Source organism: Oncorhynchus gorbuscha, linkage group LG15 (assembly GCF_021184085.1).
Source record: "Oncorhynchus gorbuscha isolate QuinsamMale2020 ecotype Even-year linkage group LG15, OgorEven_v1.0, whole genome shotgun sequence".
NCBI lineage: Eukaryota > Metazoa > Chordata > Actinopteri > Salmoniformes > Salmonidae > Oncorhynchus > Oncorhynchus gorbuscha.
The window spans coordinates 72,520,158-72,547,978 of record NC_060187.1 but is presented as its reverse complement, the minus strand read 5'-3'; the positions used below and the strand labels follow the sequence as shown (position 1 = coordinate 72,547,978).

At 42.7% G+C, this 27,821-nt stretch overlaps 2 protein-coding genes across 3 annotated transcripts in view; both read left to right on the top strand.

Annotated features, from left to right (window-relative positions):
- ascc3 (activating signal cointegrator 1 complex subunit 3) overlaps positions 1-22,966 on the top strand; it is a 186,751-nt gene extending 163,785 nt beyond the window's left edge. For both annotated transcript variants that reach the window (XM_046302709.1, XM_046302708.1), the window contains exons 36-43: positions 10,892-11,003; positions 11,632-11,766; positions 14,560-14,784; positions 17,519-17,670; positions 18,125-18,275; positions 19,403-19,609; positions 19,697-19,872; positions 20,065-22,966. In XM_046302709.1, coding sequence (XP_046158665.1) covers positions 10,892-11,003; positions 11,632-11,766; positions 14,560-14,784; positions 17,519-17,670; positions 18,125-18,275; positions 19,403-19,609; positions 19,697-19,872; positions 20,065-20,212 — 1,306 coding nt within the window. In that variant the 3' untranslated portion in view covers positions 20,213-22,966. The remainder of the gene's footprint in view (positions 1-10,891; positions 11,004-11,631; positions 11,767-14,559; positions 14,785-17,518; positions 17,671-18,124; positions 18,276-19,402; positions 19,610-19,696; positions 19,873-20,064) is intronic.
- A 2,062-nt stretch (positions 22,967-25,028) lies between these two features.
- The window catches only part of LOC123997447 (single-minded homolog 1-A-like), a 29,151-nt gene continuing 26,358 nt past the window's right edge, over positions 25,029-27,821 (top strand). The window contains exons 1-2 of the mRNA XM_046301697.1: positions 25,029-25,220; positions 25,556-26,152. Coding sequence (XP_046157653.1) covers positions 25,978-26,152 — 175 coding nt within the window. The 5' untranslated portion in view covers positions 25,029-25,220; positions 25,556-25,977. The remainder of the gene's footprint in view (positions 25,221-25,555; positions 26,153-27,821) is intronic.

The window sequence follows — 27,821 nt, the reverse complement described above, 5'->3', positions numbered from 1 at the left end:
CCTCTTTTCCCAGAATGGTGTTCCCCACAAATTTCTTACCAGACTGGTTTGAATCCAGTAACACAGCCCCCAGCTCTGAAACAGAGAGAGAGAAAATCTTGCCACTCACTCCCTTACCAAACAAGTCAGTAAACTAATCACAAGGGCCTTTTTACACTACACTACACAAACCACCTTTGTAAATAGTGTGGGACACATCTACACCACATATCCCTTTCTGAGTGGTACAGCGTAAAGATAATGGCTCTCCGGCGCCATATATATCTGCAAGAATTCCCTAAATTAGGGGAGACCAGGACTAAATGTAACACTTTTTGCCTTTTGCTTATTAGGAAAACACTGTTTTAGTTAGATGTATAATATTTTTACACCAACAGCATACATGTCTCAGCTACTGATGCACACTGTGACTACTTGTATTTTTATTTCACCTTTATTTAACCAGGTAGGCTAGTTGAGAACAAGTTCTCATTTACAACTGCGACCTGGCCAAGGTAAAGCATAGCAGTGTGAACAGACAACAACACATGGAGTAAACAATAAACAAGTCAATAACACTGTAGGGAAGAAAATAGTCTATATACATTGTGTGCAAAAGGCATGAGGAGGTAGGCGAATAATTACAATTTAGCAGATTAACACTGGAGTGATAAATGATCAGATGATCATGTGCAAGTAGAGATACTGGTGTGCAAAAGAGCAGAAAAGTAAATAAATAAAAACAGTATGGGGATGAGGTAGGTAAATTGGGTGGGCTATTTACAAATGGACTATGTACAGCTGCAGCGAGCGATCGGTTAGCTGCTCAGATAGCAGATGTTTAAAGTTGGTGAGGCAAATAAAAGTCTCCAACTTCAGCGATTTTTGCAATTCGTTCCAGTCACAGGCAGCAGAGAACTGGAAGGAAAGGCGGCCAAATGAGGTGTTGGCTTTAGGGATAATCAGTGAGATACACCTGCTGGAGCGCGTGCTACGGATGGGTGTTGCCATCGTGACCAGTGAACTGAGATAAGGCGGAGCTTTACCTAGCATGGACTTGTAGCTGACCTGGAGCCAGTGGGTCTGGCGACGAATATGTAGCGAGGGCCAGCCGACTAGAGCATACAGGTCGCAGTGGTGGGTGGTATGAGGTGCTTTAGTAACCAAATGTATGGCACTGTGATAAACTGCATCTAGTTTGCAAAGTAGAGTACTGGAAGCTATTTTGTAGATGACATCGCCGAAGTCAAGGATCGTTAGGATAGTCAGTTTTACTAGGGTAAGTTTGGCGGCGTGAGTGAAGGAGGCTTTGTTGCGGAATAGAAAGCAGACAATAGATTTGATTTTGGATTGGAGATGTTTGATATGAGTCTGGAAGGAGAGTTTACAGTCTAGCCGGACACCTAGGTACTTATAGATGTCCACATATTCTAGGTCGGAACCATCCAGTGTGGTGATGCTAGTCGGGCGTGCGGGTGCAGGCAGCAAACGGTTGAAAAGCATGCATTTAGTTTTACTAGCGTTTAAGAGCAGTTGGAGGCCACGGCACGAGTGTTGTATGGCTACGTTTCTGGGACATTCCAATCGTTTACAATTTAAACCAAAATTGGCTGAGGTGAAATGTTACAATTAACCCCGTAGGCAGTATATAATATATATAAAATACTTTTAGCATTCAAAAGACTGAATTCAATTTTTTAAAATTAAGATATTATCTTTTTTTGTACTGGAATACTTGATGTAAACAAGTGAAATGTTATATCATTTTGAATGTCTAAATACCATATAAAATACCATAGAATTTTAGGTACACTGTGTTACATCTAATCCTGTTACAACTAACTCCCATTACTAATCTGAGTTTTGTGAGAAAATACAACTAATTACTGTCATCAACTATACCAATCAAAGACCTCTTCTTATTGATAGAAATGAGGTATGATTAGATACATTAGGACTGTTCCACAGGTCAATAATAAAAAAGGAGAGGCGGAAATGATCAACTTTAGGCCTCAAAAAAAAATTCAATAAAACAAAATATATTTCATGGATTTATATAGAAGACACTAACCAATAATTATTACATTGAATAACATCTTTCTGAGTGGTTTCTAAATTTGAGTTACTTAGCCCGTCTCCCCTACCTTAATACGAGTAGACAGCATTTTGATTCTGTCAGCCAAATAAAAAACATAATGGCTTTTAAAATGTTAAAACATTTGAGAAGCGTTGCATCAATCAAGTGTGAAACATCACGTGCAATATGGTGTAGATGAGAAGCTCCTGTATAGAACAATTTTCTGTTTACGGACAAATTTCACGTTCAAGTGATACGGGCGCATCCCTTGACTAACTTTCAGTGAGTGAGTGAAGACCATGAAAACGTTTTTCTGGCTTTATCCGGTCTCTGTTTGTGGTATTTTACCTTGACTCGCTGGCTTGCTAGCTTGCTAGGTAATCAATCCTCTGATATCTGCTATGTAGTAGATGATAACCATCTTATTACGTTTGTCTGACCTCAATCCTATAGAACATTTGTGGGCAGAACTGAAAAAGTGTGTGTGAGTAAGGAGGCCTACAAACCTGACTCAGTTACACCAGCTCTGTCAGGAGGAATGGGCCAAAATTCATCCAAATTTTTGTGGGAAGTTTGGGTAAGGCTACCCGAAACGTTTGACCCAAGTTAAACTATTTAAAGGCAATGCTACCAAATACTAATTGAGTGTATTTAAACTTCTGACCCACTGGGAATGTTTATGAAAGAAATAAAAGCTGAAATAAATAATTCTCTACTATTATTCTGTTGTAGAGCAGAACCAGCGGTGTCGTTTGACTTAGCATCTTAGCATCTGCAGAGAGGGAGGAGGGGGGGGATTCAGGAGGGAGGAGAAGGTGGCAAAGAGCTTCCTAGGGTTAGAGGAAGATGCTTGGAATTTAGAGTGGTAGAAAGTGGCTTTAGCAGCAGAGACAGAAGAGGAAAATGTAGAGAGGAGGGAGTGAAAGGATGCCAGGTCCGCAGGGAGGCGAGTTTTCCTCCATTTCCGCTCGGCTGCCCGGAGCCCTGTTCTGTGAGCTCGCAATGAGTCGTCGAGCCACGGAGCGCGAGGGGAGGACCGAGCCGGCCTGGAGGATAGGGGGCATAGAGAGTCAAAGGATGCAGAAAGGGAGGAGAGGAGGGTTGAGGAGGCAGAATCAGGAGATAGGTTGTAGAAGGTTTGAGCAGAGGGAAGAGATGATAGGATGGAAGAGGAGAGAGTAGCGGGGGAGAGAGAGCGAAGGTTGGGACGGCGCGATACCATCCGAGTAGGGGCAGTGTGGGAAGTGTTGGATGAGAGCGAGAGGGGAAAGGATACAAGGTAGTGGTCGGAGACTTGGAGGGGAGTTGCAATGAGGTTAGTGGAAGAACAGCATCTAGTAAAGATGAGGTCGAGCGTATTGCCTGCCTTGTGAGTAGGGGGGGAAGGTGAGAGGGTGAGGTCAAAAGAGGAGAGGACTGGAAAGAAGGAGGCAGAGAGGAAAGAGTCAAAGGTAGACGTGGGGAGGTTAAAGTCGCCCAGAACTGTGAGAGGTGAGCCGTCCTCAGGAAAGGAGCTTATCAAGGCATCAAGCTCGTTGATGAACTCTCCGAGGGAATCTGGAGGGCGATAAATGATAAGGATGTTAAGCTTGAAAGGGCTGGTAACTGTGACAGCATGGAATTCAAAGGAGGCGATAGACAGATGGGTAAGGGGAGAAAGAGAGAATGACCACTTGGGAGAGATGAGGATCCCGGTGCCACCACCCCGCTGACCAGAAGCTCTCGGGGTGTGCGAGAACACGTGGGCGGACAAAGAGAGGGCAGTAGGAGTAGCAGTGTTATCTGTGGTGATCCATGTTTCCGTCAGTGCCAAGAAGTCGAGGGACTGGAGGGAGGCATAGGCTGAGATGAACTCTGCCTTGTTGGCCGCAGATCGGCAGTTCCAGAGGCTACCGGAGACCTGGAACTCCACGTGGGTCGTGCGCGCTGGGACCACCAGATTAGGGTGGCCGCGGCCACGCGGTGTGGAGCGTTTGTATGGTCTGTGCAGAGAGGAGAGAACAGGGATAGACAGACACATAGTTGACAGGCTACAGAAGAGGCTACGCTAATGCAAAGGAGATTGGAATGACAAGTGGACTACACGTCTCGAATGTTCAGAAAGTTAAGCTTACGTAGCAAGAATCTTATTGACTAAAATTATTAAAATGATACAGTACTGCTGAAGTAGGCTAGCTGGCAGTGGCTGCGTTGTTGACTTTGTAGGCTAGCTGGCAGTGGCTGCGTTGTTGACACTAATCAAGTCGTTCCGTTGAGTGTAATAGTTTCTACAGTGCTGCTATTCGGGGGCTAGCTGGCTAGCTAGCAGTGTTGATTACGTTACGTTGTGTTAAAAGAACGACAATAGCTGGCTAGCTAACCTAGAAAATCGCTCTAGACTACACAATTATCTTTGATACAAAGACGGCTATGTAGCTAGCTACGATCAAACAAATCAAACCGTTGTACTGTAATGAAATGAAATGAAAATGTGATACTACCTATGGAGCGAAGCGGAATGCGACCGGGTTGTTGAGTGCGGAAGTTCTATTCGGTAGACGTTGGCTAGCTGTTGGCTAGCTAGCAGTGTCTCCTACGTTAAGGACGACAAATAGCTGGCTAGCTAACCTCGGTAAATTAAGATAATCACTCTAAGACTACACACTCTAAACTACACAATTATCTTGAATACGAAGACAGCAAAGACAACTATGTAGCTAGCTAACACTACACTAATCAAGTCGTTCAGTTGAGTGTAATAGTTTCTACAGTGCTGCTATTCGGTAGACGGTGTACGTTTGCTAGCTGGCTAGCTGCTGGGCAGATAGCAGTGTAAACTACTTTAGGACGACGAAATACGATAATTACGCAATTATCTTTGATACAAAGACGGCTATGTAGCTAGCTAAGAAGAAATTGCTAAGATTAGACAAATCCAACCGTTGTACTATAATGAAATGTAATGAAAAGGTTATACTACCTGCGGACCGAAGTGCGGATGCGACCGCTCGCTCCAACCCGGGTGTTGTAATGCCTGGTATCATGCATGGTGAACTGCTCGTACACACATGCAGGGACGCACACACATATACAATACATACATACACACACTCTCACACACACAAACACTGATCCTCCTCTAATGGATAGCTGGGTAGAAGGAAGCACTGTGCTGCAGAGACATCTGCTATGTGTTGAGGACGAGGATTACAGAACATTCCAGACTGCTGGCATTGACACGGCTGTCAGCCCACATTTACCGCTAAGTCCTGACCCAGGCCTCCCTGACCATACATACATACATACAGTTGAAGTCGGAAGTTTACATACACTTAGGTTGGAGTCATTAAAACTACTTTTTCAACCACTCCACAAATTTCTTGTTAATAAACTATAGTTTTGTCAAGTCGGTTAGGACATCTACTTTGTGCACGACACAAGTAATTTTTCCAATTGTTTACAGATAGATTATTTCACTTACAATTCATTGTATCAAAATTCCAGTGGGTCAGAAGTTTTCATACACTAAGTTGACTATGCCTTTAAACACCTTGGAAAATTCCAGAAAATGATGTCATGGCTTTAGAAACTTCTGATAGGCTAATTAACATAATTTGAGTCAATAGGATGTGTATCTTTGGATGTATTTCAAGGCCTACCTTCAAACTCTTTGCTTGACATCATGGGAAAATCTAAATAAATCAGCCAAGACCTCAACAACAAAAAATTGTAGACCTCCACAGGTCTGGTTCATCCTTGGGAGCAATTTCCAAACGCCTGAAGGTACCACGTTCATCTGTACAAACAATAGTACGCAAGTATAAACACCATGGGACCACGCAGCTGTCATACCGCTCAGGAAGAAGACGCGTTCTGTCTCCTAGAGATGAACATACTTTGGTGCAAAAGGTGCAAATCAATCCCAGAACAACAGCAAAGATGCTGGAGGAAACGGGTACAAAAGTATCTATATCCACAGTAAAACGAGGCCCATAATCGACATAACCTGAAAGGCGGCTCAACAAGGAAGGCTGCTCCAAAACCACAAAGAAAAAGCCAAACTACGGTTTGCAACTGCACAAAGATCATAGTTTTTGGAGAACAAAAATTGAACTGCTTGGCCATAATGACCATCGTTATGTTTGGAGGGAAAAGGGGGATGCTTGCAAGCCGAAGAACACCATCCCAACCATGAAGCACGGTTGGCAGCATCATGTTGTGGGGGTTCTTTGCTGCAGGAGGGACTGGTGCACTTCACAAAATAGATGGCATCATGAGAAAGAAAAATGATGTGGATATATTGATGCAAGATCTCAAGACATCAGTCAGGAAGTTAAAGCTTGGTCGCAAATGGGTCTTCCAAATGGACAATGACCCCAATTATACTTTCAAAGTTGTGACAAAATGGCTTAAGGACAACATAGTCAGGTATTGGAGTGGCCATCACAAAGCCATGACCTCAATCCCATAGAAAATGTGTGGGCAGAACTGAACAAGTGTGGGTGAGCAAGGAGGCCTACAAACCTGACTCAGTTACAACAGCTCTGTTAGGAGGAATGGGCCAAAATTCACCCAACTTATTGTGGGAAGCTTGTGGAAGGCTACCTGAAATGTTTGACCCAAGTTAAACAATTTAAAGGCAATGCTACCAAATACTAATTGAGTGTATGTAAACTTCTGACACACTGGGAATGTGATGAAAGAAATAAAAGCTGAAATAAATCATTCTCTCTAATAAAATTCTGACATTTCACATTATTAAAATAAAGTGGTTAATCCCAACTGACCGAGTACAGGGAATTTTTACTAGGGCTAAATGTCAGGAATTGTGAAACTGATTTTAAATGTATTTGGCTAAGGTGTATGTAAACTTCCGACTTCAACTGTACATACATAGACACACACACACACACACACACACACACACACACACACACACACACACACACACACACACACACACACACACACACACACACACACACACACACACACACACACACACACACACACACACACACACACACACACACACACACACACACACACAACACACATATTGTGTTATGTAAGTATTGTGCTACATAACATATTGTGTTATGTAGCACCATTCAGTTATACTTCATATCAGTTATACTTCATAGTTATACTTCATACTACATATCCTTTCAGCCTGTCCTATTTTTTTTTGTTCAAGAGTTGGTTTAGTATCGGCAATATCAGGTGATTTATGGGTTAGATATGTGTACCACCCAACAGCACATTGTCACAGCCGTATTTTATACATGGCCAATTGGCCATCTGATCTGTCCTGCAATCCCTGGAGACGGTCACCTTGTCACCGGCCATTACTCATGGAGACATGATTGACTGGAGAGGCTTGTAGTATCCAGTGCTGCTACACACACACACACACACACCATAAATGTGTTTGTCCAGCATCAGGAGTCTAATGTTGATGATTCTAATGGACATGACTTAATCAGACAGCCCATAACACTCTCTCTCACACACACTCTCTCTCACACCCCAGTACAGAGCTGTGAAATGTGGTCAGCAATAAACGCATTTGCTGCTGGGCTTGTGTTGACATGTGGAGTGATGATAATGACGTCCATACTTAACATTAAACCCACATTAAGTATGGCCGCCGCTCCCCAACTGCTGTTTCCGTTTCGATGCTGCATTATTTTCCAATGGGCTCTGTGTTTCTCCCCCCACCCCACCCCTCCTCTGGTTTTCAACAGAACAACAGATGATTGTGAATAATAATCATGGGAGGATTGTTTTATGCAAGTGTAATGTGAGGAGTGGGCTATGTCAGTGAGTGGTTCCATGTTTACATACATTATTATACATCAGTATGGAGGCAACTGTCAAATTACCTTCATTAAGCATCCTTCTACCTGTTAACTGAGCCATTGGTATTCATCCTCTATCTCTCTTGCACACGCTCGTTATCTCCTCTATCTCTCGCACTCTGTCTATCTCTCTCTCTCCCCCTCTGTTTCATTCTCATATCATTTCTCAATTTCCTCTCTTCTGCAGATGACCTGTAATAGCTTGAACTCCTCAGAATGCTATATAACCATCACATCTTTCATACCACTAACTTTAAAGCTTTACACACACACACACAACCAAACACACACACACACACAACCAAACACACCTACACACATACCCAAACACACCTACACACACAACCAAACACACATGCCCACCCCCAAACAAACACACACACACACACACACACACACACACTCAAATGTCATTTGTCGTTAGAAGTTAATGAAGCACATAGTTGTGTGCACTTATGGCCATGTCTCATGTGGTAGCTCTTACCCATTAGAGCCGTTGAGCCACGCATGGAAGCCATTTTGGCTGTGCGTTGTCTTAGCTCAGCAAATACTGTATGGCCCAAAACCTGGGAATCATTTTGTGATGAGGGTATTTTGTTTGTTCCAGGCTGTGGGCTGGCATAGCCCAAGGGCAAGGTTCCTCTAGACCTACAGTTTGTCTAAAGTCTTAATAATTATCTGTTACCTCAGTTCTACCCCTAAAACAAACGCAGAGAAAACTAACAGGCCTATTCTGTGCTATTATTGATGCTTATGATGCAGTGGCTTTTGATCGATGTGTGCCGTTTATTCTGTGTATTGATTTTTATGTGCTAGCTAGAGAATATAGTGTGTGTGTGGGGGTGTGTGTGTGGGTGTGTGTGTGGGTGTGTGTGTGTGTGTGTGTGTGGGGGTGTGTGTGTGTGTGTGTGTGGGTGTGGGTGGGTGTGTGTGGGTGTGTGTGTAGGTGTGTGTGTAGGTGTGAGGTGTGTGGTGTGTTGATAATATACGTTATCTGTATAGATGAAGTGTATCTGTGTTAGTGTGGGGAGCATGGAGTCGTTACTATGGTCAGCGCAGGGTTATGAGTAAATCAATAAGCAGTAAAAACATACATATATTACAGACTCCCCATAGACTCCTTTAATACCGCTGAGTTATTACTGCCACTGGCCACATCTTAAACATGTCCAATAGTATTTATCTGTTTTAGCATAACTTTGCAGCGGCTACAGAGGGTTTATTAGAGAGAAGGGAGAGGTAGAAAAGCATTGTATGTGTCAGCTGTTTCCTTAAAGATGACTCCTTTTTTAGGGACTTTTGCTCATGTGTTGTTTTGGACCTATCAGAAGTCACTTGATTTGGGAGTAATAGTCTGGAACTAGTCTGGAACTAGATATGAAACTGATATGAAGTTTCAATTTCCTCTATTAAATAGACTTGGATCTTTTATAAATGTGGCTGCTGCTTTTTTGTTGTATGTTTCCTAAATGTTATATATAATCTCTCTTCCTAGTTTCTGTTACATGTACACTACCGTTCAAAAGTTTGGGGTCACTTAGAAATGTCTTCTTTTTTTTGTGCTTTTCTTTAAAAAACGGGTCCATTTAAAATAACATCAAATTAATCAGAAATACTGTGTCGGCATTGTTAGTGTTGTAAATGACTATTGTAGCTGTAAACGGCAGATTTTTTATGGAATATCTACATAGGCGTACAGAGGCCCATTATCAGCAACCATCACTCCTGTGTTCCAATGTTGTGTTAGCTAATCCAAGTTTAGAATTTAAAAGCTAATTGATCATTAGGAAATAATTTTGCAATTATGTTAGCACAGCTGAAAACTGTCCTTCTTTAGACTAGTTGAGTATCTGGAGCATCAGCATTTGTGGGTTCGATTACAGGCTCAAAGTGGCCAGAAACAAAGAACTTTCTTCTGAAACTCATCATTCTATTCTTGTTCTGAGAAATGAAGGCTATTCAATGTGAGAAATTGCCAAGAAACTGAAGATCTCGGGCAACACTGTACTACTCCCTTCAAAGAACAGCACAAACTGTCTCTAACCAGAATAGAAAGAGGAGTGGGAGGCCCCGGTGCACAATTGAGCAAGAGGACAAGTACATTAGAATGTCTAGTTTGAGAAACAGAAGCCTCACAAGTCCTCAACTGGCAGCTTCATTAAATAGTACCTGCAAAACACCCGTCTCAATGTCAACAGTGAAGAGGCGACTCTGGGATGTTGGCCTTCTAGGCAGAGTTGCAAAGAAAAAGCCATATCTCAGACTTGCCCATTAAAAGAAAATATTAAGATGGGCAAATGAACATCCACTGGACAGAGGAAGATTGTAATAAAGTGTTATGGACAGACGAATCTAAGTTTGAGTTGTTCGGATCACAAAGAAAAACATTCAAAATAAAAACTGAAGATACTGGAGGAGTGCTTGACGCCATGGGTCAAGAATGATGGAGGCAATGTGATGGTCTGGGGGTGCTTTGGTGGTGGTAAAGTGGGAGACTTGTTCAGGGTAAAGGGATCTTGAAGAAGGAAGGCTATCGCTCCATTTTGCAACGCCATGCCATACCCTGTGGACGCCGCTTACTTGGAGCCAATTTCCTCCTACAACAGGACAATGACCCAAAGCACAGCTCCAAACTATGCAAGAATTATTTAGGGAAGAAGCAGTCAGCTGGTATTCTGTATAATGGAGTGGCCAGCACAGTCTCCGGATCTCAACCCTATTGTGCTTTTGTGGGAGCAGCTTGACCGTATGGTATGTAAGAAGTGACCATCAAGCTCTGCAAGGCTGTAATTGCTGCAAATGGAGGATTCTTTGATGAAAGCAAAGTTTGAAGGACACAATTATTATTTAAATTAAAAATCATTATTTATAACTTTTTCAACATCTTGACTATATTTCCTATTCATTTTGCAACTCATTTCATGTATGTTTTCATGGAAAACAAGGACATTTCCAAGTGGTCCCAAACTAACCGTGGTTGTTGTGTGTTGTCCAGTTACTACAGCCTGGATGACATCAGCCACGAGACCATCAACAAGTACCTGTCCAACCTGGTGGAGCGGAGTCTCCGAGACCTGGAGTGTTCCTACTGTATGGAGATAGGAGAGGTAGGGGAGTGTTTGTGTGTACGACATGTATTCATATTAATTCATTTGCCTGTCGTAGTAAGGCAGTGTGAAGATATAAGGCACACCGGTACATACTGAGGGAACCATTGTGGTTTGTGTTGATAGATTTAACATGAATCAGTACAGTTGACCATGTCTTCCCTCCTGTCTTCTCACCCCTCTTCTGCTTTGTCTTCTTTCCTCTCTGTCTTCCTCCCTGTCTCCTCTTATTTTCCTCCCTGTATCCTTCCATCTCCTCCGTTTCTTCTCCTCTCTGTCTTCCCTCCTGTCTTCTCACCCCTCTTCCTCTTTGACTTCTTCTCCTCTCTGTCTTCCCTCCTGTCTTCTCACCCCTCTTCCTCTTTGTCTTCTTTCCTCTCTGTCTTCCTCCCTGTCTCCTCTTATTTTCCTCCCTGTATCCTTTCATCTCATCCCTGTTTCTTCTCCTCTCTGTCTTCCCTCCTGTCTTCTCACCCCTCTTCCTCTTTGTCTTCTTTCCTCTCTGTCTTCCTCCCTGTCTCCTCTTATTTTCCTCCCTGTATCCTTTCATCTCCTCCCTGTTTCTTCTCCTCTCTGTCTTCCCTCCTCTCTTCCTCCGTCTCCTCTCCTACGGTCTCCCTCCCTTCAGGATGATTGCACCATTGAGGCCCTGACGTACGGTCGTATCTCCTCCTACTACTACCTGAAGCACCAGACAGTCAGGATGTTCAAGGAGAGGCTGAGGGCTGAGCTGCCCATCCAGGACATCCTCTCTGTCCTCACGGTATGTCTGACTGACTGCTGGGAATGACCACAGAACATGATGACATTGTCTTCATCCGGGCATCAATCACCTCCACTATAGACTGCCCTGGGCATCTGGACTGCCCTGGGCATCTGGACTGCCCTGGGCATCTGGACTGCCCTGGGTATCTGGAGTGCCCTGGGTATCTGGAGTGCCCTGGGTATCTGGAGTGCCCTGGGCATCTGGAGTGCCCTGGGCATCTGGAGTGCCCTGGGCATCTGGAGTGCCCTGGGCATCTGGAGTGCCCTGGGCATCTGGAGTGCCCTGGGCATCTGTACTAGACGAGGCTGTACTAGACTGTACTCCATCAGGGTGGGACTACAGCCATTGAATTACATTTTATTTTCTAAATGTTTGAGTGTGTAGTTTATTCTTCTAGTCTATCAGGCATTGTGCAGGCCGATGTAATTTGTTTACCATACTACTGTGCTTCTACATGTGCTTCTCCCATTGTGTTCACATTGAGAGAGAGGGATAGACTACTGGACAGTAGGATAGGTAGATGATCATGATTGGGGTCTGGATCTCAGTTCTGTAAAATGAACACCTCTTTATCTGGGCCTCATTAAATCCCCTCATTACTCCTGGGTCTTTTTTTCTCCTCCATATGGTTTTCTTCCTCTTTTTCCCTGTTAATAGCGAGTACCTATTCCTCCTCTCCCTCTACTCCCTGTTTATGTCTGTTATTCCTAGTGAGGCTGTTGATTGGTGGCTGGTAATTGGTGGGATCATTAGGACACAGTGGTTTCACACCTCTCCTCAATGTCGGTCGTAGCTGTGTCAGATAACCCGCCGTGCCCCCTCCACCCTCTGACCCCCCCAATGATGGCTCTCACCCAGACATTTCGACGAGATGGGAGGGTGAAGGATCACAGATTAGAGAGGAATTGTCGGGAAAGAAATGTGTTGAAAATGCAGAAAAGATTTAGACATTAGCTTCCCCTCTTTTGCTCCCACAATGCCCCCAGCCAGCCCCCTCATCCCTTGTCCACTCCCCCCACCCTTTGAAGCTCTACTATTTCCTCTTCTTAAAGTTCTCAAGGGACCTACTATACACACACACACACACACACACACACACACACACACACACACACACACACACACTGAAAGAGTATGTGGAAAAAGTTTTTTACAAGTTTCTCTCTCTATTTCTCTCCTGTCCTTTCCAACCTTCTCCTTTCTTTCCCTCCCTCCCTGTCTGTAAATGTCACTAAAGAGAAAGTGTGCAGGAGAGATGGATGAAGGGAGGGAGGCAGGGATGGATTGCTGGATGGAGTGAGTAGGGGAGTTAGCAGTTAGTGTGTTGTGATGACCTCTGTATAAAGATCTATTGTGTTTATCCCCTGCACATCTGCATGCAGACACTAAACCACTGCCATATCAATCATTTTAGTCCTGTTTTTCCCCTCATCGTTCTCCCTGTTCCTCAATCCCCCTCTTTTCTAACACTGCATCTCTCTGCTGATGGATGTCAGCTTAACAGTCCAGAGCAGGGTAGGCCCAATGACAAATGTCTCCGCTGGTCTTCTGTTGATGGAAATACGTTGGGGAAACTTAACGTGCTGCAGTGAATTAGAGTAACACAGAAAAAGAGCCATGCGTGTCCATGCATCTGTCTCCCCTGAACAAGCCTCAACTCAGAACACACCGTCAGCACTAAACACAGCCCGATTGATAGGGCATTGTGGTTTTATATTAGACCCAAATGGTTTTATATTAGACCAAATGATTTTATATTAGACCAAATGGTTTTATACTAGACCAAATTGGTTTATACTAGACCAAATGGTTTTATTACTAGACCAAATAGTTTTATACTAGACCCAATGGTTTTATACTAGACCCAATGGTTTTATACTAGACCCAATGGTTTTAAACTAGACCCAATGGTTTTAAACTAGACCCAATGGTTTTAAACTAGACCCAATGGTTTTATACTAGACCCAATGGTTTTATACTAGACCCAATGGTTTTATACTAGACCCAATGGTTTTATACTAGACCCAATGGTTTTATACTAGACCCAATGGTTTTATACTAGACCCAATGGTTTTATACTAGACCCAATGGTTTTAAACTAGACCCAATGGTTTTATACTAGACCCAATGGTTTTATATTACACCAAATGGTTTTATACCAGACCAAATAGTTTTATATTAGACCAAATGGTTTTATACTAGACCAAATGGTTTTATACTAGATGAAATGGTTTTATACTAGATGAAATGGTTTTATACTAGACCAAATGGTTTTATACTAGACCAAATGGTTTTATGTAGGCTATATATATCCTATGAGGAGTGAAGAATTTAGACATTCAACCTAGACTGAGTGTTTGGCTGTTCGACATCAGCCATTCACAGTTTAGCACAGAGTCTAACAATATGAAAGGGAACCACCACTGTACATTGTATTAAAAAAATAAATGTTATATTGTGGAGAATTGCTGTGTAGTTGCTGACTGTTCATAGGATTTTATGAGCAGGTTTGGACAGTTGTAACTTAATGTTTCTTCATTCGCTGAGAGGTTTTGCTATTAAATATATTTTGGGGGGACAGCTCTCTTGGGTGAGCCAGTGATCCTGATGCAGCTGTTTTAACAGAGATGACTGAAACAAAGGATCTAACCACAGAACCACAGCAGGGAACCTTGCTTACTTCCATGTCTCTCCTTCTCTCTTTTTCTTTATATCCCCCTCTCTCTTCCCCCTCCCTTCCTCTCTCACCCCCTTCCCTCCCACTCCCCCTTCCCTCCCTCCCTTCTCCAGGATGCTGAGGAGTACGCGGAGCTGCCCGTCAGGCACAACGAGGACCAGCTGAACAGTGAGCTGGCTCAGCGTCTCCCCCTGCAGGTCAACCCCCACAGCTACGACAGCGCCCACACCAAGACCCACCTGCTGCTGCAGGCCCATTTCAGCCGCGCCCAGCTGCCCTGCTCCGACTACGGCACCGACACCAAGACCGTGCTGGACAACGCCATACGCATCTGTCAGGTTAGTGGCTGGCTGTGTGTGTGCAAGATCTGCTGTGTAGGTTTATGTACTGTACCACACACTGCTTCCCTCTGGGGACACCCACCACCCTGCTCCTTTCTGAACAGTGCACCTCTGAAATAATTCCTCTGTTTTCTTGTCCTTTTGTTCCCATCAAAAAGAACAGTTTGATGTAATACATCCCAGAATGGATCCTCTCTCAGCCCTGGGATTCAGACCCTGAGCACATGTCCATGTGTCAGTCAGAGCACCAGTACTTAGATGTTCTGGGTGGAAGAAAGCTCTTCCCTGTTCATTCAATATGGGAAATGGAAGGCTTGTCTAAAGACACAGAGAGGCAGTTTCTGCTTAGTGCTTGGAGCCACTTTCTAGCATGGTCAGGACAGAGTGCAGTAGAGGTGACATAGGGATGACATAGAGAAGATTTAGACAGGGCTCTAAATTAATGTTTTTTATTGGTAGCACTGGTGCTCCCAACTTTTAAGAAGTTAGGAGCACATAAAATCCAAAATATATATATGTTTTAATTGATTGAGATATAGCATATTGGGCCTATATGAATTCTAGCTACTTTTGAGGTACATGTTGTGGTATATAACTAATATTTAACCCTGTAAGACATTTGTTTATTGTCAAAAGCTAAAATGTTGATACAAAAACTTGTCATTTAAATGCCAGTGTTTGGCAGGTGGGGTTTGTGTACTGCGTGTGTAATAGAGTTTGCAAAAGAAAAGACCACTCGATTGATACAAATCATCAAGATATCATATCATTCTTCCAGGTACGTCTACTTCGCCGTTAACATTTCATTTGGGAAGTTGTATGGAAAGCCTTTGGAAATGACTGTTTCGGCATCGCTAACTGGCTACAGGAAGTGGTGGACAGTGCACACGGGCGTTCCCATGCCGTCACGTCTTCACAAAGTTGAAGGGAAATACAAAATCACTGATGCATACTTGAAAATTCTTCAATAATCTTTACTTTGGATTAATCAAATAGGCTTTGGATTGAAGGAATCTACGCTAGGGCACTCAGAAACAACGGCACAGTGAAGCATGTCATTACAACCATTATTATCTGGATGATTTTATTTCGTTTTTTTCTGATTGCACTGGTGCTCCCAAAATGAAATGTCAGATCGCACAGCAAAATATCCAGCAGCATGTGCCACCAAATGGTTGCACTTTAGAGCCCTGGACATAAACATGTCATGGAGGTGTCTTGTAGGTGTCTTGTTTTGAAACTATTTACATTTCAGTGTGATAATGGATCAGGATATGTTTTTGCTGTTGTTGATCAATTCTGCCTTTTTAAAAGAGAAAGACAAAATACTGTATCTATTTTGGGTTTCTGACTTCCTAGCATGAAATTGTTGAGTGTGATGAGGAAGACAGTCATGTTTGATCACAGGACCTCACAGGGACAGCACAGCTTTAACAGGACAGACTGCATTGTCTGCCACTAACCTAACCACCACACACACACTTACTGCTGATAGTTCCAGTACATACACAATACACACACACATGCACACAATCTTAGAATACACACACACATACACACACACATAATGACAGGAGGCCCTGTCACTCAGGAGGCTGTTGAGGTGTGTAGATGAGTTGTAACTCCTTGTAAAAATGAGCCTTATCAGGGATTCCTCCTAACAACCAGGCCTGCCCAACAAGTTCCCTGGGCACCAGATCCCAGGTCTGCTGGTGATTGGCCATGCCTGGGAGAGATTTGGTCCATGTCTGCCTGTAGGGTCTGGTTCTGTAACCCATTGTTGCTGCCTTTTTATGTGTGGGGGGATGATCTGCGAAGCGCTGACTGTGTGTGTGTCTGGTAGTGATTGTCCGTTGCTCGTTCACAGGCTAACAGAGCCTTTTTCCTCATGTGGCGAGGGTATCGTATTCATTAGAGCCTAACGTTTTGCAACGGAAAATGAAATCAAGCGTCTCTTTTTGAACTGAAGTTGAAGCCGTTTTCTTCCGTTTGGTGCCTAATGAATATGGCCCAGCTAACGGGGACTCCAGTGACATCAGCCGTAGTTCTGTCACCATCCATTTGCTTCTTCAGCTTCTGTGAAATGTTAATCAGTACTACTTTAATTTGTACTGCATTAGCATTTTGATTAACTCTGCCGGGGCTTTGCCTGTGCACTCAAGGTCCTCTTTAGTCATAGTTACTGCCGGGGAATTACTTTCTGATTAATTAAGTTTGTTAGAATGCAGCGGAGCTTGGCAAACTCTACCTTATGAAGGAGGGAGGGAGCAGGCTAGCGTTTTTCATCTTGTTCTGGAGGGATCTCTGCGGAGTGGTCACTATAGCTGGCACAGCCACAAAGTCATAAAATATGATTTTAAACTTAACCCTAACCTTAACAACACTGCTAACCCTGATGCCTAACCCTAATCTTAAATGAACACCAACAAGTAATATAGCCAATTTTTACTTTTCAGCTTGCCCCAGTTCTGCCTCCAGGACAAGACTCAATAAATGTCAACCTGCAAAGGAGGGGGGAGGAGTGTGTTAGCGATATTGAGGGGTGTATTTATTGTGTAGCTGTTTAGCATATGTGCATGAATGTGTAAAGACATGCTGAATTTGAGTGTGCAAAAGTGGCTCAATCGTAACGTAACTCATTGTGGGTAAATCTCACGCTGATGTGGGGGATGTTATATAGTCATATAAATGCGTGCATTTTTCAACTAAAGTATTTCCTGTCTGTCTACAGGCCATGCTGGATGTAGCAGCCAACGAGGGCTGGCTGGTGACTGCTCTCAGCATCTGTAACCTGGTACAGATGATCGTTCAGGGCAGGTGGCTCAATGACTCCTCTATACTGACCCTACCTACCATAGAGCAGCAGCACCTCTACCTGTTCAGGTAGACATGACTCTACTGACCCCCCCCCCCCCCCCCCCCCACACACACACACACAGGATGAGAATGGGGCTAGGACTCTTTAATTAACGCTCTATGGCATGGACCATTTTATAATCCACAGACACTATCAAACTCTGTAAGCATTCTTATCATCAAGCAGCATCAGTTACATTCAGCGCGTGCACACACACATACACAATAACACACACAGAGAGAGGAAATTCAAGAGTGAGTGTCCAAAGCAATCTTAATTATTTTTACATACACACCATGTGGATTTGAGACACTGTGTCCTGCAGTGAAGAATCATTTTGTGCAAACTCAATAAATATGGTAAGGAGAAAGAAATAGAGGGATGAGAGAGGACAGAGGTTCCAGTGGCGACGACACAGCAGGAAGTGTGGTTAGGATTTAAAATCACATGACTAGATCTGCCCCCTGATGTTCCCCGCAGCAGGTGGAGCTCCAAGGGAGGGAAGGGCGGGGCCAGGGGCTTCCACGGACCAATAGAAGGGCTCCCTGAGCTGATTGCCACCTGCGAGGGGCGGGAGAACACCTTCGCTGCCATCGTGGGAGAGGAGCTTCAGCCCCATCAGATCTCCCAGGTAACAACCTTCTAACATTCTGCGTTCCTTCGCCTCACTGTTATAGGACACATCCAGATACTGGATGTATAAAGTGTCACTTTCCATTAGAAACAGATGCTTTCTAGGGGTACATATGCTTCACCATGAACCCTCCAGTCTCCATTGTCCTCCACCACAATGAAATAACGTGAAATACTTCCAAGGTGTCGGCCTCATCTCTCTATTCATGTAACGTTCTCAAATACACTACCAGAGCACTACCAAACAACATATACACACACTCTACCAACGTCAACCCACACATCCACACACACACACAGTGAGAAGCATCAGTCTGTCGCAGTGGTCCAAGGTACCTCCAGGATCTCCTATTACGGTCCAATGCAAGGGTTTACAGCACCAATCTAAGTGCTAATTGCAGCTGTAATGAGAGCGTCCAGGCGCCACTGCCAGCCCAGCGGCCTTGCCCGATCAGTGTCCCCGCTCCCCCTCCTCCCAGCCCCTCAACGCTCTCCCCCCCCATGGCATCGCAGCCTGGCTAATTAAATAACTAGATGCGTGGCAACGTCCCAGTCTGATTCGCCAGGGGACAGTAATCCTTACATAAATAGCTTTTGTTGGGTGAATCTGAGAGGCTTTTCTCCTTCTCTCATCCCAGTCCCTCCCTGACACTGACAGGGTCTTCAGGAGGAAAACACACACACTCTCACACACACACATACTCAGACACGCACATTCACACACCTATCATCCATACGCTCTCTGTCTCTACCTTCCCTCTACCTCTCTTGCTCTCTATCCCCTTTTGGATTTGTGTTCTCCATTTGAGTCAGAGATGTTAAAGTCACCGTGACAAAGCTTTAAGAGGCACCTAAGACCATGGGAATTATGTGTGTTTGAATGAATCAAGCTTTCATCAAACGCTCCAGTCTTACCAGATAGATATGTCCATCTTAAACAAGGCTCTCACTTAAGTCTGACTCTGTCTCTCTTCACCTTTGGCTCTTTGTTTCTCTCCCTCCTCTTTTCTCTCTCTCTGCACTCCGGTCTGACACATTTTCTTGTCTCTTTGTCCCTCTCTCATTTCTCTTTCTCCCTCTCTGTTTCTCTCTTACTATCCCTCCTCCCTCTCCTCTCTCCTCCAGGCCTGGTCATTCCTCAGCCATCTGCCAGTGGTGGAGGTGCGTCTGAGTGTGAAGGGTTGGTGGGAGGGGTGTGGGGAGCAGACAGAGCGCCCCCTCCCTGCGGCCGGGGGGAAGCTCAGGGATGACAGAAGCTGGCTAGATGTCCACGCTGACCAGGAGTACGTCCTGCAGGTCTCACTGCAGCGCATCAACACCGGCCAGCAGAGGGTACATACACACATGTATAAAGGAGCTCACACACATTATTGATGTTAGTTGACTGCTGATAAGTTGATTTGTCGTCATATTTTCCAGAGGAAGCAGGACACTAAGGCCCAGGCCCCCAGGTTCCCCAAGAATAAGGATGAGGGCTGGTTTCTGGTTCTAGGAGAGGTGGAGCGCAGAGAGCTACTGGCCGTCAAACGCATCGGATACTGCCGACACCGCAGCACCATTTCCCTGGCCTTCTACACCCCCGTGAAGACCGGAAAGTACGTACAGAAATGTTAAAAAGAATTGGAAAAAGTTCAACACATTTTTTTCTTTGGTGTCTAAGCCCGGTTACTTTAGGCGTTTTGGGACAGCTGCCGGTGTGAAAGGGCTTTATAATATAGTTTGATTAATTGATATATATCCCACCACGAACTCTTACTTCCCCTAGTAACCCTCTCCTCTCCCTCCAGGTGTATCTACACACTATACTTGATGAGTGACAGTTACCTGGGTCTGGACCAGCAGTATGACCTCCACCTCAACGTGACCCCTGCCTGCATCGCTGCCCAGGTCAACAGTGAAGTCACTGAGGCCATGGGAGGCATGTCCGTCAAGTGATACGTCAACATGACATGATGACAGTGACTGAAATGAGCATATACAAATGACAAGACAATGGCCATGAGCGTCTTTAGATGCCAATGTTCGGTATGTTTACACTGATGATGTGATGGTTGTGATTGTGTGACTGTGGGTTAGCCTTAAAGCAGGGATGTCAAGCACATTCCATGGAGGGCCTAGTGTGTGCGGGTTTTTTGGTTTTTCCCTTCAATTAAGACCTTGACAACCAGGTGAAGGGAGTTCCTTACTAATTAGTGGCCTTAACTTATCAATCAAGGACAAGGGATGAGCCAAAAACCCTCAGCCACTCTGCCTTCTGTGGAATGAGTTTGACACATGTGCCTTAAAGGGTTCCATGCCTGTCTGGTAATATAGAGGGAGGGAGGGAACGAGGATACAGGGTTAAGGTACTAGGGAGAGTCTGGGTCATGGGCTATAAGAAACTGTTGGGCCTAATGGGACCCTGTACAATGATCAGTCAGTCAATAGAAATACTCATGAAAGACGGGGCTGTGAAGTTACCTCATCAACATTGTGTAATACAATGAATACCTATTTTGTTGCAGTATATCATATCATTCCCCAGTCATATTATGTCAATTATATTTCCAGGCATTGGCCTACTATCTAAAACTCCCCAAATCCACCAATGTTTGAACGGGTGGCGAGGAAAATAAAACCTGATAAACGGTGGCTTGTTTTACTCAGTTGATTTAGGGACTGGGGAGGGGTGACATATTTTATTGAGACGTTGTTGAGATGAAGAATAACAGTAGTAAGAGAGAGCAGCACAAAGCGTGGTGGTTAACTGCAGGAAAAACGTGGCATCACTGTGTCCAACAGGGAAAAGCTGCTCCCGGAGAGTTTTGTTTATTTAGGCTGGTGGGGTGGAACTGGAATTCTGTGCAGGTGTGTGTGCTTCCCTGTAGTGCGGTGGGGCTACAGGTACTGCCCCCCACCCCCACAATCCTTAGTGTATAGCACAGAATTGCCTCCTCCTTTCCTTATTCCTCCTCTTTCTTTGTGGAAGATTCATCTATAGAAGCTGATCAAACTTCTGTAGACAGTCATACAAGGAACAGAAGAACATAACCAAAATACACAGAGATAAATGTGTAAAGGTGTCTCAAATTGTTTCATTGATTAGTATGTTGTAACTGTTTATTTTCTTGGGAGAACTGACAACTATATTTTAGAACCAAACTTATGAGACAAAATCCAGCTGCGTCTTTGTTCTGATTTTTGGATTGTCCAATCAATTGAAGCAGATGTAACTTCTCTGTTGATTGAATATAATGACTTTTGAAAAATACTTTTGTTTGGTTTGAAAAGTCTTTCAATAATTTGGGGGGTTTTCAACTTTGAGATAGTGACCTATATATTGTTATGTTATACATATTACACTTACCATCAATGCCAAAAGACATAACATGCAAATAATTACCAATTAAACCTCCTTATATAAAAAGCACACCATTTCATCTCAAACTACACCGCATGTACAAATACCTTCTCTACTGACACTCTGTCTGGTTCCATCACCATGTAATTTCTATAGGATACAGTCTGTCACTGCGGCCATTTTCCTCTGCTATGGTTTCATCTGAATATGGTCCTAAAGAACAACTCTGTCAGTCAGACATGGGTTAAATAAACATGTCAAACAGTTTGAAGTATTTGGTAGTGATTGTGGTGAGCATCATTTAGATCTGTACTTACACCCCTGCAATGGACTCTCCTCTCCTGGTCAGGTTCACCACGCCATCGCCGTATTTCCACCTCTTCACTATTGGATCCAGATTTGCAGAATGCTAATAGGCCTATTGTATAGGAATTAAACCATAGCAATGCATTCCCTATGTCTCTGCAAAATAGCATAAGCTACTTTTTTTCAGTCTATGTAGGGTATCCCATATTTGAGCTTAATTAAATATGAATATAATTGTTACTTTATAGCCCAAGTGTGACAGGGACTCCAATGTAATTTGATGATTTTCATCTGAGTAGGCCATATAGCTAAATAGTGGGCTGTGCAGGCCTCAGTGCCAGACCTGTATTTTATTATAGGTGTAGGTTGTTTGGTAGTGTAGCCTACTGCATTACGGTTAGTGATGGATATTAGCCTAGCAGTGCCTAACATCCACATTTTCGAGTTAAAAACTATAGTCTAATCTAATTAATTAGCATAATGAAAAACTCCTCATCAAAATCCTTCTGTTTAAGCTAGCTAGAGGTATCTGTTTATATCTGATATTTTTGCATGGGTTGCGTCTCAATCTACTGCATTGGCCAATGGCAGCCTTCTGCATCTGTGGTGGAAGGTGGTCGAGCTACAGCTGTGTTTGTCAGATCATGAGAAATCTCACAAAGATGTCTCTATCATCCGAACGGTTTGGTCTACAAATCAATTTGTTTTCCGTTTTTCTCTACTACCCCTACACTTCATGGAACTCATCTGAAGTCTTACCACTGATCTGCCAACTTTCATCTGTATTATCAGTTAGTGTGTAGCCCAATGACCCCTCTATAGGTGAGGCTATCATGAACACACACATGTTTTGCTCTTGGACACCTACAAGCCACACAAGACTCATCTGAATGTAGCCCAGTACCAAATTGATCTAAATAGTTTAGGGCCCAAAATGTTTTTATTTTATTTATTTTTTATATGTGTTAAAAAAAACATATTTCCTGATCTTTAATCTATCATATATAGGACAGACACTTTAAAATAAACATGACTTTGATTAACTTTTTGATAATCGTTTTTTTTTTCATGTATGAATCTGTTATTCAATGCTTTTCTATAAGTGAATAGCAGTAAGGCCAAATTTAATGTTTCATCCATTAAGTAAATACTCTTTTTTTATTAGCCTACCTAAAGGGGTCTTAAAATCCCTAACCAAAGCTAAATGAGCCTTGGTATGACCATCTTAAAACATGTTATGTTAGTCAGAGTCGTGTTATCTTAGTAGAACCCCTGCTTTGACTCTTTAAGAATAATCTTTTCTGTTAATTTCACAGTGAAATGTAGGCTGTCTCTGTGTGTAGCCATTTAGACGAAACGTTGTTAGATTGCCTGACTTGAGGCATGCCACCTTACTGTCGATTAAGGACATCAATGACAAGGGGATATGTTACTGTGAATTTCGTCATGTTAGGCTAATAATGCCTACCCAGTGGAGGTAGCCTAGGTAGATGTTTTACTATGTGGCATCATTTTGAGTCCATCCTGGGGAGTTAATAAGCTCGACTATTTTCTATTGTTCTCTTTTCCACATATATTTGCAGTCTAATTAGTAGTTTTTTTGTTTTTATTTTAAGGTTAAACTGGCGTCAACTATTCCGTGCATGCACCGCATCCTGTGTTATTTTTCTTCCTCGCGCGCCACAGGCGATATCCTATCATCCAGGGGCCGTGTCGAAGTGAAAGAAATACGAACACAAAACATGAGAGAAATACTAGAAGAGTGTGGATGGGGTGGGAGATAGTGCAAGGGCACACTTGTCTTTCCGTTGACGTATCCCAATATGGTGTCCACATCAGAGAAAAAACGGTCTATTACGTTCCAAATGTATTTCGCATAGGCTTAGTTGTTTAACCCTGGGTTACAATGCATTAACTAATTATTATTTTGTATATTAACTGCTGTGGCTATAATTATATACTTTGCCGTTAGTCATAAGCGATTTTATTTTGTGCAAGTGTCTGTTTTATCGGAAATTAAACGGAAAGGTTGACATATGGGAAACACTCTTTTCACGCCACTTTGATACTGAAGTGACATTTTCGTAGCAGGTAAAGAGGCTGAGGTTAGGAAAAGGGTTGTTAGGGGTAAGCGAAAATACTCACCTAACCTCATACGAAAATCACTAGGTATCGAAATGGCGTGAAAAGTGTCCCATCGAAAAATAATATAGGCCTATCTTTTCCCGTTTTATAGGCCTATATTTTCAACAAAGAATCACTTCAATATTGCAACTTTTGCAATTGTATTAAATATCACAAACGTACATTATTAATCTGTATTGCGTCAAATGTACCCTATATGCGCTAGACCCCTAGCGTTTCAATATCTGCCATCTCGTTTGGCAGTTTGTCAACTGCATCAGGCAATTGAATAAGCTCTGCGGACTAAATGCGTTGTGGCAATGGTCTATCAACATACCTCAGGTTATGTTATGGAATTGAAGGCCATCTATAGTGCATGGTCATCTAACCTGCTATCCTCGAGATATTACATTTGAAAAACATTTTGCATACCTACACTTTTGAACCACTTGACATTTTGAAATTTTACCATAACCTTGTTTATGCTTTTTGGTTATTAATCTACTAATTTATTCATCCATAGCCGTAAACGGAGCCTAGATTTCCTTATAATTCCTATCAGATATGAAAGCTTTAATTTTAATCTGGAGAATCAGAAGATAACGTTAAACGACTAGCCCTATATGCTAAACTTGGGTCACACAGCATTAAAACAAGTATCTAAAACAATGTATCGCTATAAAAAAAGTGTATATATCAACGTATAAGCCTACCTAATAAACGAATAACATGAGCCGTATGGCTCTCTATAGTGTCCCAGTATGATTTCAACAAGGCTAGAGGTGAGGATCTATACGAGCAAATCCCGGATTCACATCGAGCACTGACACGTTTATAATAATAATGCCCAATAGGGAAATGGAACAGACTACTTACTGCCCAATGAGGGACAGGCTGGCTGGTGGAAACGCGGGGGTGGGCTGTTCTCGGATTCTACGGGAGAAATAGGGAGATAGAGTTAAAAAACAGAGGAGGGTTTGTAAATTATTTTTGATACACTCGCATCCATAAAGCAGAGGTGAGGGAAGTATAGTGTGCCTCTGCTGTCGTCGTTGAAGTTCTACTGAGGGTTTTCGGGGAAACTAGGACATAAGAGCAGAAGTGAGAAGAGGTAACATTGCTGCAGATTTCTGGGGAAAAAAAGTTGGGTTTGGTTGTAATCCGTGCTCCGAGGTAAGGTTGATAATCTTGCATGTTTCGATTACTGTATCTGACACTGCCTTGAAACGAAGATACAGTCATTATAGACTAATAAAATGAGTGTGCGTTTATTGCCACTCTGTCTCTAGGCTAATTACTAAAGTTTAGTAAACCAACCTAATTGGTGCGTAATGCGCATTGCAATCAATGGTCACCACAAGTGTGATGTTCACATTTTTACAAGGCCTATCTGGTGCAATTGAACGTATGCAAATCACCATTTTACATCAGTTGGCATATGCCTATTTGAACAATATTAGGTTCAAAGTGTTAATCTATTCTCGCATATTATTATGATTTTTCTTCAGAAGGGCATGATATCTTCGGCAACGGTGTGAAGGACCTGAACTCCTCACAGAGATGTTGGGCCCAAGTGGATGTCATGTACAATGAATCTGGAGCTATGGCCGATTACTCCTCATAATATACAGGATACTCAGATCCTTCTTCGCCATCTTAATCTATCCTGGAAGTAACATGGGAATGTTCATATTTTATTTCTGGATTTAGTCAGGAAGGAGAACCGAGCAGCTACAGTGTTACCTTGACGCACCACACAAGTTATCCGCGCCCGAGCAAAACAGTTCGTGCATTGGAAGAGCCAGCGCGTAAAACAGAATGCATGGGTGTCAAAGCAGTAAAATGATATAGAATTGAGATCTGTATATTGACTGACTTGTATTGTTTGGTGAATTCACGCCAAGGTCGAAGAAAATAGAATTATTTGAAAATGAAAGAAAAGTCGAAAAATGCTGCCCGGACTCGACGGGAAAAGGAAAATAGTGAATTCTATGAGCTTGCCAAGCTGTTGCCTTTACCTTCTGCCATCACGTCTCAGCTTGATAAAGCTTCAATTATTCGACTCACAACAAGTTACTTGAAAATGAGAATTGTTTTTCCTGAAGGTAAGGTTCTGATATTATTACATTAAACGTTCTTATATTATGATTATTATTATTAGGCTATTATAACAACCAACGTTTATATGATGTTAACATAAGTGTTATTGGTATTTTTAAAAATATTTTTGTGTTACAGTTACGCTTTTCGTTTTTATTTTGATGCTAGATATTAATGTTCTTATGCAAGGCTAATAATTCAAATCATAATTCCAAATGTTGCCACATATTATCAAATGACTTTGTTGCCTCATCTAGTCACTGATATACATGTGTAATGTGTTATATTATAATGATGTCTTATAATGATGAATTATGTCATGTTATTAACGTCTTTATTGCTCTCATTCTGCAAAACGCCTGTGCTGCCACTTCTCCTCATTTACACGAATCATTGGGGAATCAATAAGACTACAGTAATTATTGTGTTTACGTATGGGAGAGGTGTAGGCCTACATGAATCTAAATCAAGCTATATGTTGCATAACATAACTCGTTAGGCCCAATTAAATTCCATTCAATAATCTTTCCACTGTTACATGTGAAGGGAATACTTTTATTTACCTATGTTATTTCCCATACTGATATATGGAATAGTTCTATATTTTAGTTGGTTATATATTGTCAAATATAAGCAGTCCGAGAGAGAGTCAAAATGCCATACCGATTTAAGATAACTTTTGTAGGCCTTTCGAAATTGTGGCAATATTATTAACTAGGACTAAAAATACAATTCATTGGAATTTATTCTATCAAAATCGACCATGTTTTTCCAAAACAAACTTGATTCATGCCTAAGTAGCCTAAAGATGGCAACTTTATGCACACAATGTCCTGTGAAATTAGTAGTGTGCGCGCATACATGGATAACTTACCGTTGTACACACCTCTTTGTCTGTGAAGAATACACTGCGTGTGTTTTTACATGTATACACGTGTAGTCCCCTTTCAGAGTCAGGCGACCATGATGCCCCTGGAAGACGATTAGCCGTCATTTGCCACCTTCTCCCCGCGGTCTCAACGGGCCCCTGTTCTGCGTGACCGCTACAGAGCCGCGCCAATTAGCGTCGCCCGGGCGACTAGCGGTCTGATCCTTACGAACATATGGGGGGGCCTTGTAACACTGAGGCAAAGAAGAGAAGCGACTTCTCAAGAATGACTTCTCAAGCTCAGGCTGTTAAGACAACACACAACAAACAAAAAAACGCACGAGAGTATATGGATTGTGGATTTTGCTTAAAATCGATCCCCCTGTGTCGAATGTTGTTTTTAGGCCTATAGGCCTAACCTATGTATGACGTTGCAGGTGATCAACGATTCACCGCATGCACAGGCGTCTTGGGCGTACCCGTAGATATGATCATATCAATAATGTTAATGCAGTCAGTATAAGAAGTGGAATATATTTAATCTAAATTCTATTTGACAAATTCCAATAGCACACACGATTAGTTGTTTTGACATTGTGACAAGTGTCATATCTCGCCTACAGTTATTTTTTATCTTCATCAGTGTTTTACTGTTTTACTGAGTTGCGGAAGGACCGCATATATGGTTTACACTATACATCTACTTCAAATTGGAGGATTCCTCACGAACTAAAAACAAAGAAATACCCTGATTTGGGGGATTTCACGAAATTGAATCCGTAGAAGGGTCCTTTGGAGGAAGAATT